The following is a 12,462-nucleotide window of genomic DNA, read 5'->3' as shown; positions in this document are numbered from 1 at the left end:
TTTACACACCCCACCACACAGCCCCATACTAGAGGGTTGAATTTAAGTGTACAGATCCAGAAAGTGTATCTAAGCTAGGGCCCTCTGTCCCTACTTGTAATTCAAGATCAAAGTGTCAGGCTCCTTCAGTGATGATAGAATCCTGAGCAGGGCAGAGATCAGCAGCAGTTTCAGCCTAGACCATAAACCTGAAAGGGCCATGTAAATCAGTTTGACTGGGCCATTTAAGCTAGTTCAATGAAGACTTAACTTTAGAACCAAGGTCTAAGTGTTTCATCTGCTTCCTCAATTAAAAAAAATGAATTATTTCTAAAACCACCAGGGGAAATGGCTGAGGGAGAAAGAGGACTTAGACATGACTCACTCTTTTTCTTTCATACCTGTTAGCTTAAAGCAATTTTATATCTATGTTCAAAAAGTAATAAAACTATGACTTGGTTTAAAAAATTCCATGGAACAATATCTTGGGGAAAATAATATACATAAAACCAAAATTATTTGACCATTTTTTGAGAGTCTGTATGTAATTGTTGGAAATGTGAATTATGGTATGATAGATTAAGATTGCTCAAAGTTTTTGTCTTCACTATAAATTCATGATTGTTATCTGCATGTGAAGAACTTCTAGGCAGAGGCTTTGGGGGACTTTGAAACTGCCTTTGCCCATCAACTGCTCTGAAGCCGCCACAACAATCTTTCAGTGTAAATTTTTTTAAACATACTGTCTATGCAAATGGAGCATCAAGATAAGCTTCATAAGGGTTCTCTCCCCACCCAAACCTTCCAAACAATTTGCTATCATTAAGACCCTACTATATAGAATCCTAGAGTGGCCGATGATATAAAAACAACTATGAGAGGTATGTGGTGTCTCCCAGAACTTCTGTGAATAGCCTGTGTTCAAGATAAACTATTATCAGAACCCATGTATTATTTACTTGTCTCTTAAATAATTCATTTCTAAATATACTCCACATGTGATTTGAAATCCTTAATAGCATCTAATAAAAGCTGCTGTGTATATATATGTTTTTTTATGTGTCACAAAAATCAGTGAGGGTTATCTATTATTTTAAAAATCTTATACAATCAATTTAATGACTACTGTAATTATTAGGAACACACCTACCAGATTTCTGCTGCAAAAAAGAATAAAAAGAAGATTCCTCTGAATGAGTAAGAAATGTTAGGTTAATTCCTAAATTATAGAGTAATTACAGACATTCAAATTTGTTGTAAATAGCTTTTTGCTTTCCCTTTAGCCATTACTTGTCGAAAGCAAGATGGAGGACAGGCTAGCATCCATGAGTGCCTCCAGAACGCGGGCCCTGTGCCAGCCCTCACCCAGGCTTGCCAGATCCCCTGCCAAGATGACTGTCAATTTACCAGCTGGTCCAAGTTTTCTTCATGCAATGGAGACTGTGGAGCAGTTAGGACCAGAAAGCGCACTATTGTTGGTAAGAATAAGCGGTGTGCCAAAGACAACACTTGTCAAGGCAGAAAAACACAATAAAAAAAGTTAGACCAAGATAGTTCTGACAATATATTTGGAAAATGCACAGATGTGCCTTATTATTATTGCAATACTTACACCTAAGACAGCAAGAGATTCAGAGCTCTATGTTAATGTAAGTTGGCAGTGACAGATGCATTATGTACTTTTAGTAGAAAGAAAAAGTAGCCTTGAAAATTGAGCTCTGTCTCCCTATACAATACATGGTAGATTAATTTTTGGTTTAAACATGTACCTTTGATAGATTGCCTACAGACTGTTAAAGTGCTTGGAGAAGTTTTTTAAGAACATGAGGAAAGGTTACCCCTTCACTTTCTTAACCCATTCTCACTGTCACAGCTCCAGATTATCTTTCCTATCCTAGAAGAGAAATATGATATCAATTCTGTATCTGAAAACTACATTTTAAAAAGGCAGTCAAAATGACAAAAAAAATATAATGAGCAGGAGCAGGAGTCATCATACTGAACTAAACTCTGATGCATTCAAAAATATTGTCAGTGGCAAAAGAAGTCTAAAAATACTGGTACAAGTAGAGTATTCAGAATTTAAAGTTATAAAATGAACTATCTGTCATAATGAAAGCATCAAAAACTATGTAAAACAGTTTACAAAAGAGGTAAATATATGGAAAACATATGTAATTGGTTATATGCACTATGATTAAAAGTATATAATATATATGATAATATAAAATATATGATCTAATTAAAATAATGATATATTATTTTTCAGGTGCATATTAGTGTTGCATTCAAGTTTTTTTATTTTAAAAGGGAATTTATTTAGATTTATATACAAGCCATTTCTAATATTTTATGGTGATATTAAATATTTTCATTTTGAATATTATTGTTTCCTATGTTAATCACCCAGTGTGTCAAAATAGTTATTCAGAATCACTGAAAGATAGAAAATCACAATCAGGAAAGTAAATGCAGAAGCCCCATTTTCTGAATTGTAATCCTAATGTAACTATACCATTTATTTGAAATTAAAAAAAAAGTTAATTGTGCAAGCCAACACAGTGACTGTCTCTCTGCATTTCATATTTTTGCTAATATTATAAAGGAGAGATTTAAGCAATTACCTCAGACTCCTCAGTCAGTGACAGCACATGATCATTTGAGAGGATTTTAATCCATATGAAGAGTGTAAAATTTAGCACAATAGTCAGTGCCTTATTCAAAGTAGGCTATTTTTAAGTGAGAAAATAAGAAAAAAAATTCACTATGCAAAGCACTCAGTGCTAACAAAAGCCTACATAGAAGTCACTACAGAGTGAGAAAATAGCATTTATTTAGAGGCTGCTGTTGAATATGGTTAAAAATGGAGAAAGGAGCTTTAGAAAAGGAAAAAACTTGGGGATGTTAATAATGATATTTTCCAACTTATTTTTCTCTACAGGAAAAAGTAAAAAGAAGGAAAAATGTAAAAATTCTCATTTGTACCCCCTGATTGAGACTCAGTATTGTCCCTGTGACAAGTATAATGCACAGCCTGTGGGGAACTGGTCTGACTGCATTTTACCAGAGGGGAAAGTGGAAGTCTTACTGGGAATGAAAGTACAAGGAGACATCAAGGAATGTGGTCAAGGATATCGTTACCAAGCAATGGCCTGCTACGATCAAAATGGCAGGCTCGTGGAGACATCCAGATGTAACAGCCATGGTAATTCAATTTTTCTTTACTCTTAACACATTTGCTATCTTTGGAGGTGGAGGTAAAATGCATGTGTATCAGAATGGATGGAAAAGAAAGTTTACAGAAATGTGTCCTAAATTGAACATCATCAGACACCACACTATATCATTTATGTGCAACAGGACATTGGGTGGCACTTGTTGTCTAGAAGTTGACAACTAAGTCCAAAATTGGTGATAAGGAAGGCTTACATTCATGTAGGCAAAAACAGTGCCAGAGATCTCCTTGGGACTGATCCAGAGTCTGTTGAATAGGCTCAATGATCCGTAGAAAGTCTGTGTATAGAAAAAAGGGAAGAGGGAGATGTGAATTTAATTTGAGAATAAAGTGTTAAACTAAACAGACTTTTAATAATGGAACTGGCAGGATTTGGAATGTGCCTAAGATGTCAAAGTGGCAGAAAAGAAAGATTGAAAGCCGTAATAGGTGGAAACTCAAACATTTCTTGTTTATTCCTCATTGGGTTGAGATTAGCCAAAACAAACAAAACCAGAAAAAGGTACATAACATTTAGGAAACTTTTTTTTTTCTCAACCAAAAAATGAAAACAAAAAGGAAGCTAAAATACTGTGATAACAATTGAGTTGCCAAAAGTTTGTGAAGAGTGGCTATGACCAGGCTATGTAATGAACTCTTTGGCTCTAAGTATTAATACAGTCAGCCTTAAGCACTATTTATTTATTCTTTTTAAAAATCAATTAATTTATTTTTTAAATTTTGTATTATAGTTGATTTTAAATGTTCTGAAAATTTCTGCCATACAGCAAACTGACCCAGTCATACAAACATTCTTTTTCTCATATTATCTTCTATCATGGTCTATCCCAAGAGACTGGATATAGTTTCCTATGCTATACAGCAGGACCTCATTGCTTATCCAGTCTAAATGTAATAGTTTTCATCTACTAACCCCAAACTCCCAGTTCATCCCACCCCCTCCCCCTGCCCTCAGCAACCGTGAGTCTGTTTGCTGTGTCTGTGACTTTATTTCTGTTCTGTCGATAGGTTCATCTATGCCATATTTTAAATTCAACATATAAGTAATATCATAGGATATTTGTCTTTCTGACTTACATAATTTAGGATGAGAATCTCTAGTGGCATCCATGTTGCCACAAATGGTATTATTTTGTTGTTTTATGGCTGAGTAGTATTCCATTGCGTATATGTACTACATTTTCTTAATCATTCATCTGTCAGTGGACATTTAGGTTATTTCCATGTCTCAGCTAATGTGAATATGCTGCAGTGAATATAGGTGTGCATGTATCTTTTTCAATGAAAGTTTTGTCCAGATATATGCCCATGGTGGGATTGCTGGATCATATGGTAGTTCTATTATTTAGTTTTCTGAGGAACATCCATATTGTTTGCCATAGTGACTGTACCAATTAACTTTACTACCAACAATGTAGGAGGGTTCCCTTTTCTCTAGAGCCTATCCAGCATTTGTTATTTGTAGAATTATTGTTGTTGTTGTTGTTGTTGTTGTTTGCTTTTTAGGACCGCATCTGTGGCATAAGGAGGTTCCCAGGCTAGGGGTCCAATCAGAGCTACAGCTGCTGGCCTACATCCTTGCCACAGCAATGCCAGATCCGAGCCATGTCTGCAAACTACACCACAGTTCACAGCAATGCCAGATCCTTAACCCCCTGAGCAAGGGCAGGGATTAAACCTGCAACCTTATGGTTCCTAGTCAGATTTGTTTCTGCTGTGCCGCAACGAGAACTCCTGTAGAATCATTAATAATGGCCATCTGACTTGTGTAAGGTGGTACCTCATTGCATTTTTTATTAATTTCTCTAACAATTAGTGATGTTGAGTATTTTTTATGTGCCTATTGGCCATCTGTATGTTTTCTTTGAAAAAAATGTCTGCTTAGGTCTTCTGCACATTTTTCAGTTAGGTTTGTTTTTTTGTTCTTGAGTTTTATGAGTTGTTTGTATGTATATTTTGGAGATTAAGCCCTTGTCAGTAACATCATTTGCAAATATTTTCTCCTATTCCATGGGTGTCTTTTAGTTTTTTTGCTTTTTATGGTTTCCTTGCCTGTGCAAAAGCTTGTACATTTGATTAGTTTCCATTGGTTTATTTTTGTTTTTATTTCCATTGTCTTGGGAGACTGAGCTAGGCAAACATTTGTATGGTGTCGGAAAATGTTTTGCCTATTTTCTCTTCTAGGAGTTTTATGATCTCTTGTATTATGTTTAAGTCTTTCAGCCATTTTAAGTTTATTTTTGTGCATACTATGAGGGTATGTTCTAGTTTCATTGATTTACATGCAGCTGTCAAGTTTTCCCAGTACCACTTACTGAAGAGACTGTCCTTTTCCCATTTTGTATTCTTGCCTCCTTTGTTAAAGACTAATTGGTCATAAGTGTCTGGTTTTATTTCTTGGCTCTCTATTCTATTCTATTGGTCTGTATATCTGTTTTTGGACTAATACCACACTGTCTTGATAACTGTAGCTTTGTGATACTGTCTGAAGTCTGTGAAAGTTACACCTCCTGCTTGGTTTTTGTTCCTCAGGATTTCTTTGGAAATTCTGAATCTTTTATGGTTCCATATGAATGTTTGGATTGTTCGTTCTAGTTCTGTGAAAAATGTCATGGTTGCTTTGATGGGGATGGCATTAAATCTGTAGATTGCTTTGGGTAGTATGGACATTTTAACTTTATTAATTCTTCCAATCCAGGAGCATGGAATATCTTTCTATTTCTTTGAATCTTTTTTAATTTCCTTGATTAAAATTTTATAGTTCTCAGCATATACGTCTTTTACCACCATAGTCAGGTTTATTCCTCAGTATTAAATTTTTTGGGGGTGCAATTTTAAAAGGTATTGTTTTTTATATTCCTTTTCTAGTATTTCATTGTAGGTATACAGAAATGCAGTCAATTCTGAGTGTTAATCTTGTGCCTTGCTATTTTGCTATATTTATTGATCAATTTGAGTAGTTTTTGTGTGAACTCCTTGGCATTTTCTATGTATAGTATCATGTCATCTGCATACAGTGACAGTTTTACCTCTTTTCTTGCACTATGTCTGATTGCTATGGCTAGGGCTTCCAATACTATGTTGAATAAAATTGGTCAGAGCAGGCATCCTTGCCTTGTTTGAGATTTTAGCAGGAAGGCATTTAACTTTTCTCTGTTGAGAATTATATTGGCTGTGGGTTTGTCACAAATGGCTTTTATTATGTTAAGGTAAGTTCCCTCTATACCCACTTTGGTAAGAGTTTTTATCATGAATGGATGTTGGACTTTGTTAAATGCTTTTTCTGTATCTATTGAGATGATCATGTGGTTTATTGATTTTTCTTTTGTTAATGTGGTGTTTGACATAGATTGATTTGCATTTGTCGAACCATCCTTGTGAACTTGGTATAAATCCCAGTTGGTCATGATGTGTGATCTTTTTTATGTGTTGTTTGATTGAGTTGCCTAAATTTTGTTGAGAATTTTTGTGTCTATATTCATCAAATATATTGCCCTATAATTTTCTTTTTTTGGTAGTGTCTTTGTCTGGTTTTGGTATTAGGGTGATAGTGGCTTCATAGAATATCTTTGGGGGTGTTACTTCCCCTTCAGTCTTTTGGAAAAGTTTAAGAAGTATGGGTATAAGTTCTTCTTTGTATGTTTTGGTAGAATTCACTGTGAAGCCATCTGGTCCTGGACTTTTATTTGTAGGGAGTGCTTTTATTACATATTTGATTTCATTTCAGTGATTGGTCAGTTCAGATGATCTATTTTTTTCTTGATTGAGTTTTGGTGAGCTGTATGTCTCTTGAAAGTTGTCCATTTCTTCTAGGTTGTCAAACTTGTTGGCATATAATTGTTCATAGCATTCTCTTAAGGTTTTTTGTATTTCTGCAGTATCCTGTGCAATTTCTCCTTTTTCATTTCTTATTTTGTTTATTTGGGTTATTTCCCTCTCTTTTCTTCTTGGTGTGTCTGAGCAGAGGTTTGTCAATTTTGTTTACCCTTTCAAAGAACCATCTCTTGGTTTTATCAATTTTTTATATTGTTTTTTGAATCTCTCTTTTATGTATTTCCTCTCTGATCTTTATGATTTCCTTCCTTCTGCTGACTTTAGGTTTTGTTTGTTCTTTTTCTAATTCTTTCAGGTGGTAGGTTAAGTTGTTGATTTGAGATTTTTCCTCTTTTTTGAGGAAAGCCTGTATCACTGTGAACTTCCCTCTAAGCACTGCTTTTGCAGCGTCCCATAGATTTTGAATGGTTGTGTTTTCATTGTCATTTGTCTTGTATTTTTCAGTTTCCTTTTTTATTTCTTCATTGACCCATTGGTTTTTTAGTAGCATGTTTAGTCTCCATGCAGTCAGTTTTTTCTCATTCCTTTTCCTGTGGTTGATTTCTAATTTCATGCCATTGTGTTCAGAGGAGATACTTAATTTCTATACTTTTAAATGTGTTGTGGTTTAGTTTTGTGCTCCAATGTGTGGTCAATCCTTGAGAATGTTCCATGTGCACTTGCAAAGAATGTATGTTCTGGGTTTTTTTTTGATGTAATGTCCTGAAAATATCATTTAAGTCTATTGTGTCATTTAGGATTTCTGTTGCCTTATTGATGTTCTGTCTAGAGGCTCTGCCCATTGATCTGATTGGGTTCTTAAAGTTTCCTACTATTATTGCATTCCCATCAATTTCTCCTTTTGTGTTTGTTGTATGTATTTGAGTGCTACTGTATTAGGGGCATATATATTGACAATTGTAATATCCTCTTATTGTATGGATCCTTTTATCATTAAATAGTGTCCTTCTTTGTCTTTCTAACCCTTTGTTTTAAAGTCTGTTTTGTCTGAATTGAGTATTGTGACTCCTGCTTTCCTGTTATTTCCATTCACATGAAATATATTTTTCCATCCCCTCACTTTCAATTTATATGTGTCCTTTGCCCTGAGGTGAGTCTTTCGTAGGCAGCATATTATAGGCTTTTGTGTTTTTATCCAGTCTGCCACTCTACGCCTTTTGATTGGAGCATTCAGTCCATTGACATTCAAGGTAATTGTTGATAAATTTTAAACCTTGTTTTCCAATTGATTCTATGTTTCTCCTTTGTTCCTTTCTTTTTTTGGTTGGATGATTTTCTTTTATTATGCTTGTGTCCTTTTCTCTTTAGTTTTTGTGAATTTATTATTTGCTTTTGATTTGTGGTTGCCCTGTTTTTCAAGTATGTTAACCAGTTCCTGTATTTTCATGTCTTAGCCTGATAGTCATAAAGGTCTAAACACATTCTTTAAAGAAAGAGTCAAGATTTTCTTACTTTCCTTCCCCATATTTTATGATTTCCATGTCCTTTTTTACACCTTCATGTTCATCCTTTTTCTGTTCCTTGTGCTCATCATCACTTTTACAAATAAGTTGTGTTTTTTTTTTTTAATTCCCATTAGACCTGTGTACTGGTTTAAGTGATTACTTTCCAAATATGATTTCCTCCATCCTACGTCTTCTCATTTCTTTCCTATTTAGAAGATACCTTTCAGTATTTCTTTTAGAATGTGTTTAGTATTGCTGTCTTCTTTTAGTTTTTGTTTGTTGGAGAAATTCTTTAGTTCTTCTATTTTAAATGATAATCTTGCTGGGTAGAGTATTCTAGGCTCCAAATTTTTCCCTCTTAGAACTTTATCTGGCCACTCTTTTCTGGCCTGTGGAGTTTCTGTAGAGAAATCAGCTGATAGCCTTATGGGGGTTCCCTTATAATTAACTCTTTGTTATTCTCTTGTTGTCTTTAGAATCTTCTTATCTTTAACTTTTGCCATTTTTATTATAATAAAATATAATAAAATTTTATTATAGTGGTGTAGGTCTGTTTGAGTTCAACTTGTTTGGGGCCCTCCATAGTTCCTGAATCCTGATATGCGTTTCCTTTAGATTTGGAAAGTTTTCGGACAATTTCTTCAAATATGTTTTCAATCTCCTTTTCTTTTGCTTTTCCTTCTGGAATCCCTATTATGTGTAGATTGGCCCACTTTATGTTATCCCATAGATCTCTTATATTGTTTTCTTTCTTTTTTTAATTTGGTTTTCTGTCTACTGTCTTGATTGGATTATTTCCATTATTCTATATGCTAAGTCAATTATTCAATCCTTTGTGTTATTTATTCTGCTCTTTGGTGCCTTTAATTCAGCTTTTGTCTCTGCAAGTGAATTTTTTAGTTTTGCTTGGCTCCTCCTTGTAGTTCCTAGTTCCTTTCTAAAATAATCTGCATTACTATTCATATCTTCTCTTAATTCTGTCAGTATTTTCATTACCTCCTTTTTGAAATTAGTGTCTGTTAGACTCAAAGGTCTCTTTCATTATTTGCTCCTTCAAGGTAGTTACCCTGTTCTTTTAACTAGGAGTAGTTCTTGAGCTTCTTCCTTTTGCTTATATTTTTCTTATTCTGTGAGTTTAGGGAAAACAACTATCTACTATAGTCTCAGAGGGCTATTTATATGCAAGAGCACCTCTGGGTAGCTTGTAAGGGCCTACTGGTTTCTTTGGCATGGGGGCTAATTTTGGTTTGGATATTTGCTCTCTCTTTCCTCAGCATGTGCAGACTGTATCCCCTTGATAGGGGGTGTGCCTGTGTATGGCCTGTGCATACTTCTCGGGAGACAGAGGCAATGGGCAGGGCCTGTAGCCAGTGTCTGGTTACTGGACCCTTGACAGTGGTGAAGACCTGTGGGGAAGCCAAAGCATAGGCTTCTCCTGGTTATAGAGCCCTGAGCAGTGGCAGTGATCCTTAGGAAAGTAGATGGAGTGCCCAGAGCCTTTAACAATGTCAGCAATGGCAGAACATGTGCCTTCCCAGGGGAGTAAGGGCAACAGGGGGTGCTCAGTTGTAGTGCCCTCCTTGGAAGCAAACTTCACGATGACTGGAGCCACAAGTGGTGACTATTCACAGGACTCCCTAGTGGTGGTGGGTCATACCACCTCTGGAGTCTGAGATGGCTGCGCAGTTTGCCCCTGACACCTGAGCACCCTCGAATGCACAGAGAAAGATGTTCCTATGGTGGTCCCACCCATCCTCCTCTCACCCTTCCAACAATGGCCCCTTGCTTCTCCTGTGGGCCCAGGCCTCCTCCTTCTACTCTCTCAGCTGTGGCACAATGCTTCCCACCCCATAAGGCTGTCTTTACACAGCCAACCCCAGTCCTTTTCTAGGAAATGACTTCTGAAGTCTGAGTCTCAGTACACAGCCCCTGCCCAAGTGTCTTGGGCTGTTGTGTCCTGGGTGATAGTACCAATGGTCTGTGTGGCTCTGTCTCTTCTTTGCCCTCCTCAGTCTAGCTGCTGTACTTTTCTCCAAGGTTTTGAGGTTTCCCCTCCATCCCAGCTGATCTCCCAATCAGTTAGGCGGCCTCGCAGGGTGCAGATTCTTTTCTTCTTTCATAGCTCCCTCTCAGGATTACTGGTCCCATATTGATTCCTTCCCCCCCCCACACACTCTCTTTTTTGCTTTTGTTCTACACAGTTACATGGAAGGTTTCTTGCCCTTTTTGGAAGTGTAAGGTCTTCTTCCTGCACTCAGTAGATGTTCTGTGTGAATCATTCTACATATAGATGGTTTTATCTTTTTGATGTGTTTGTGGGAGAAAGTGAGTGCCACATCTTACTGCTCTGCCATCTTGATCCCGCTTTCTTCATTCTTTTATTTTAATGTATCTTTCATTTCATAATGGAATGAGAACAGTCAACAGTGGGTCAGCCTATATTATGGATATCACATATTTGCAAATACTGGACAGTGATCCTCTTCCTTTCATGGAGCTGATCAAAGAAGATGAGTCAAATCACTGGGAGGGAGGTACATGGTAGTTAGACTCCAACCTTGCTGAAATAACTTCTGCTCTTGGAACACTGCTCCTCCAGTTTTATTAAATGGTTCAGAAAAACATCATGAATAAATAGGAGTGTCTCACATTTGTAAACCATTATGGAGTATCATGGTGACATATTTATGGAATCTCTTAAACCTGTCCCCACAAAAAAGTTTCCCAAAATCCTGACTTTTTTTTTTTTACCTCATCTCATAATTACCATTTTATCAAAGTCTAGTAATATAAGCCCATATTATAAGAATCTGTTGTATTGAAGCTCTAGATATAATTATTTTTAGGTTAAAATAGTTGTACTGTTAAGTTTAAGATTATCCCATGCATTTAGAACAATAAGTAAAAAGGGTTTAGTATGCTTTGAAAAACTTCTCTAAGAGTATTGAGGTTTTTATTTTCTATATCAAATAACATAGGTGCTATAAGTTAGATAGCAGAAAAATGTAAATGCACTTCCCATTCTGAGATGATAATGTAGATCATAATTAGTCATTAAAATGTAAAAATGAAGATCACTTTAAATATGTGTTTCTCCTGAACTATAGTATGTGTTTGCTCACAGTTTAAATTGTTATGCTTAGTGAATCACCAGTTAATCATTTGTTTTGAGCATAACCTGTGAGCTTTCAGAATGACTCTCATATATTCTCATTTTACCCTGATCTGTTAATTAGATGCATGAAATTTCATTAAGCCACTTAACAGTTAATCTTATTTTTAGAAAAAAATTTTAAATATCTTCTGACTCACAAAAATGTTTGGTCCCTTTAAAAAAAAAAAAAAAAAAAAAAGTAGGAGTTGCCATTGTGACTCATCAGTAACAAACCCAACCAGTATCCATGAGGACTCAGGTTCAATCCCTGGCCTTGCTCAGTGGATTAACAATCCAGCATTGCCATGAGCTGTGGTGTAGGTTGCAGATATGGCTCGGATCCTGTGTCACTCTGGCTGTGGTGTAGGCTGGTAGCTACAGCTCTGATTTGATCCCTAGCCTGGGAACTTCCATATGCCATGGGTCCAGACCGAAAAAGACAAAAAACAAAATGTAAAAGTACAGAAAAAATTGAAATTGGCCAAAGGCAGTAAACTTCCTGCCTTTGCACTATCAATTCAAAGCATGAAGAATGCAGTACTGTATTCTAGAAGGAAAGCACATATAGAAAAAGATGAATCTCTGGTACCACTGAACTTCATGGCACTTGTGAAAGAATCTAAGATCTTTAAACTGTTTCAGTCTAGGTCTTTGTGTCTGTCCAGCATCACTTTCTCATTAAATTTGATCTATGATGGATGTCCAATGGGGTCTTTTAGTGTTTACTAACATTTTTACTCAAAGTAAGGTCTGAGGAAGTTGACTCTCTCTTACCTGATTTCTTTGGAATTACACTGATGTTCTGTCAATCCTGA

General features: G+C 36.0%; 1 protein-coding gene across 8 annotated transcripts in view; it reads left to right on the top strand.

The window, feature by feature from the left end:
• THSD7A (thrombospondin type 1 domain containing 7A) overlaps positions 1-12,462 on the top strand; it is a 446,288-nt gene that overhangs the window by 382,247 nt on the left and 51,579 nt on the right. For all 8 annotated transcript variants that reach the window (XR_014815883.1, XM_084977147.1, XM_084977145.1 and 5 more), the window contains 2 exons: positions 1,263-1,457; positions 2,921-3,184. Coding sequence is in view for 7 of the 8 variants with exons in the window: in XM_084977147.1 (XP_084833273.1) it covers positions 1,263-1,457; positions 2,921-3,184 (459 nt within the window). In the remaining variant the exon portion in view is untranslated. The remainder of the gene's footprint in view (positions 1-1,262; positions 1,458-2,920; positions 3,185-12,462) is intronic.

This window comes from Sus scrofa, chromosome 9 (genome assembly GCF_054392235.1).
Source record: "Sus scrofa isolate SSC_HxYL_T2T_F1_AM1 chromosome 9, Sscrofa_HxYL_maternal_Yorkshire_Landrace_v2.0, whole genome shotgun sequence".
Taxonomy (NCBI): domain Eukaryota; kingdom Metazoa; phylum Chordata; class Mammalia; order Artiodactyla; family Suidae; genus Sus; species Sus scrofa.
This window is presented reverse-complemented; position numbering and strand designations above follow the sequence as displayed.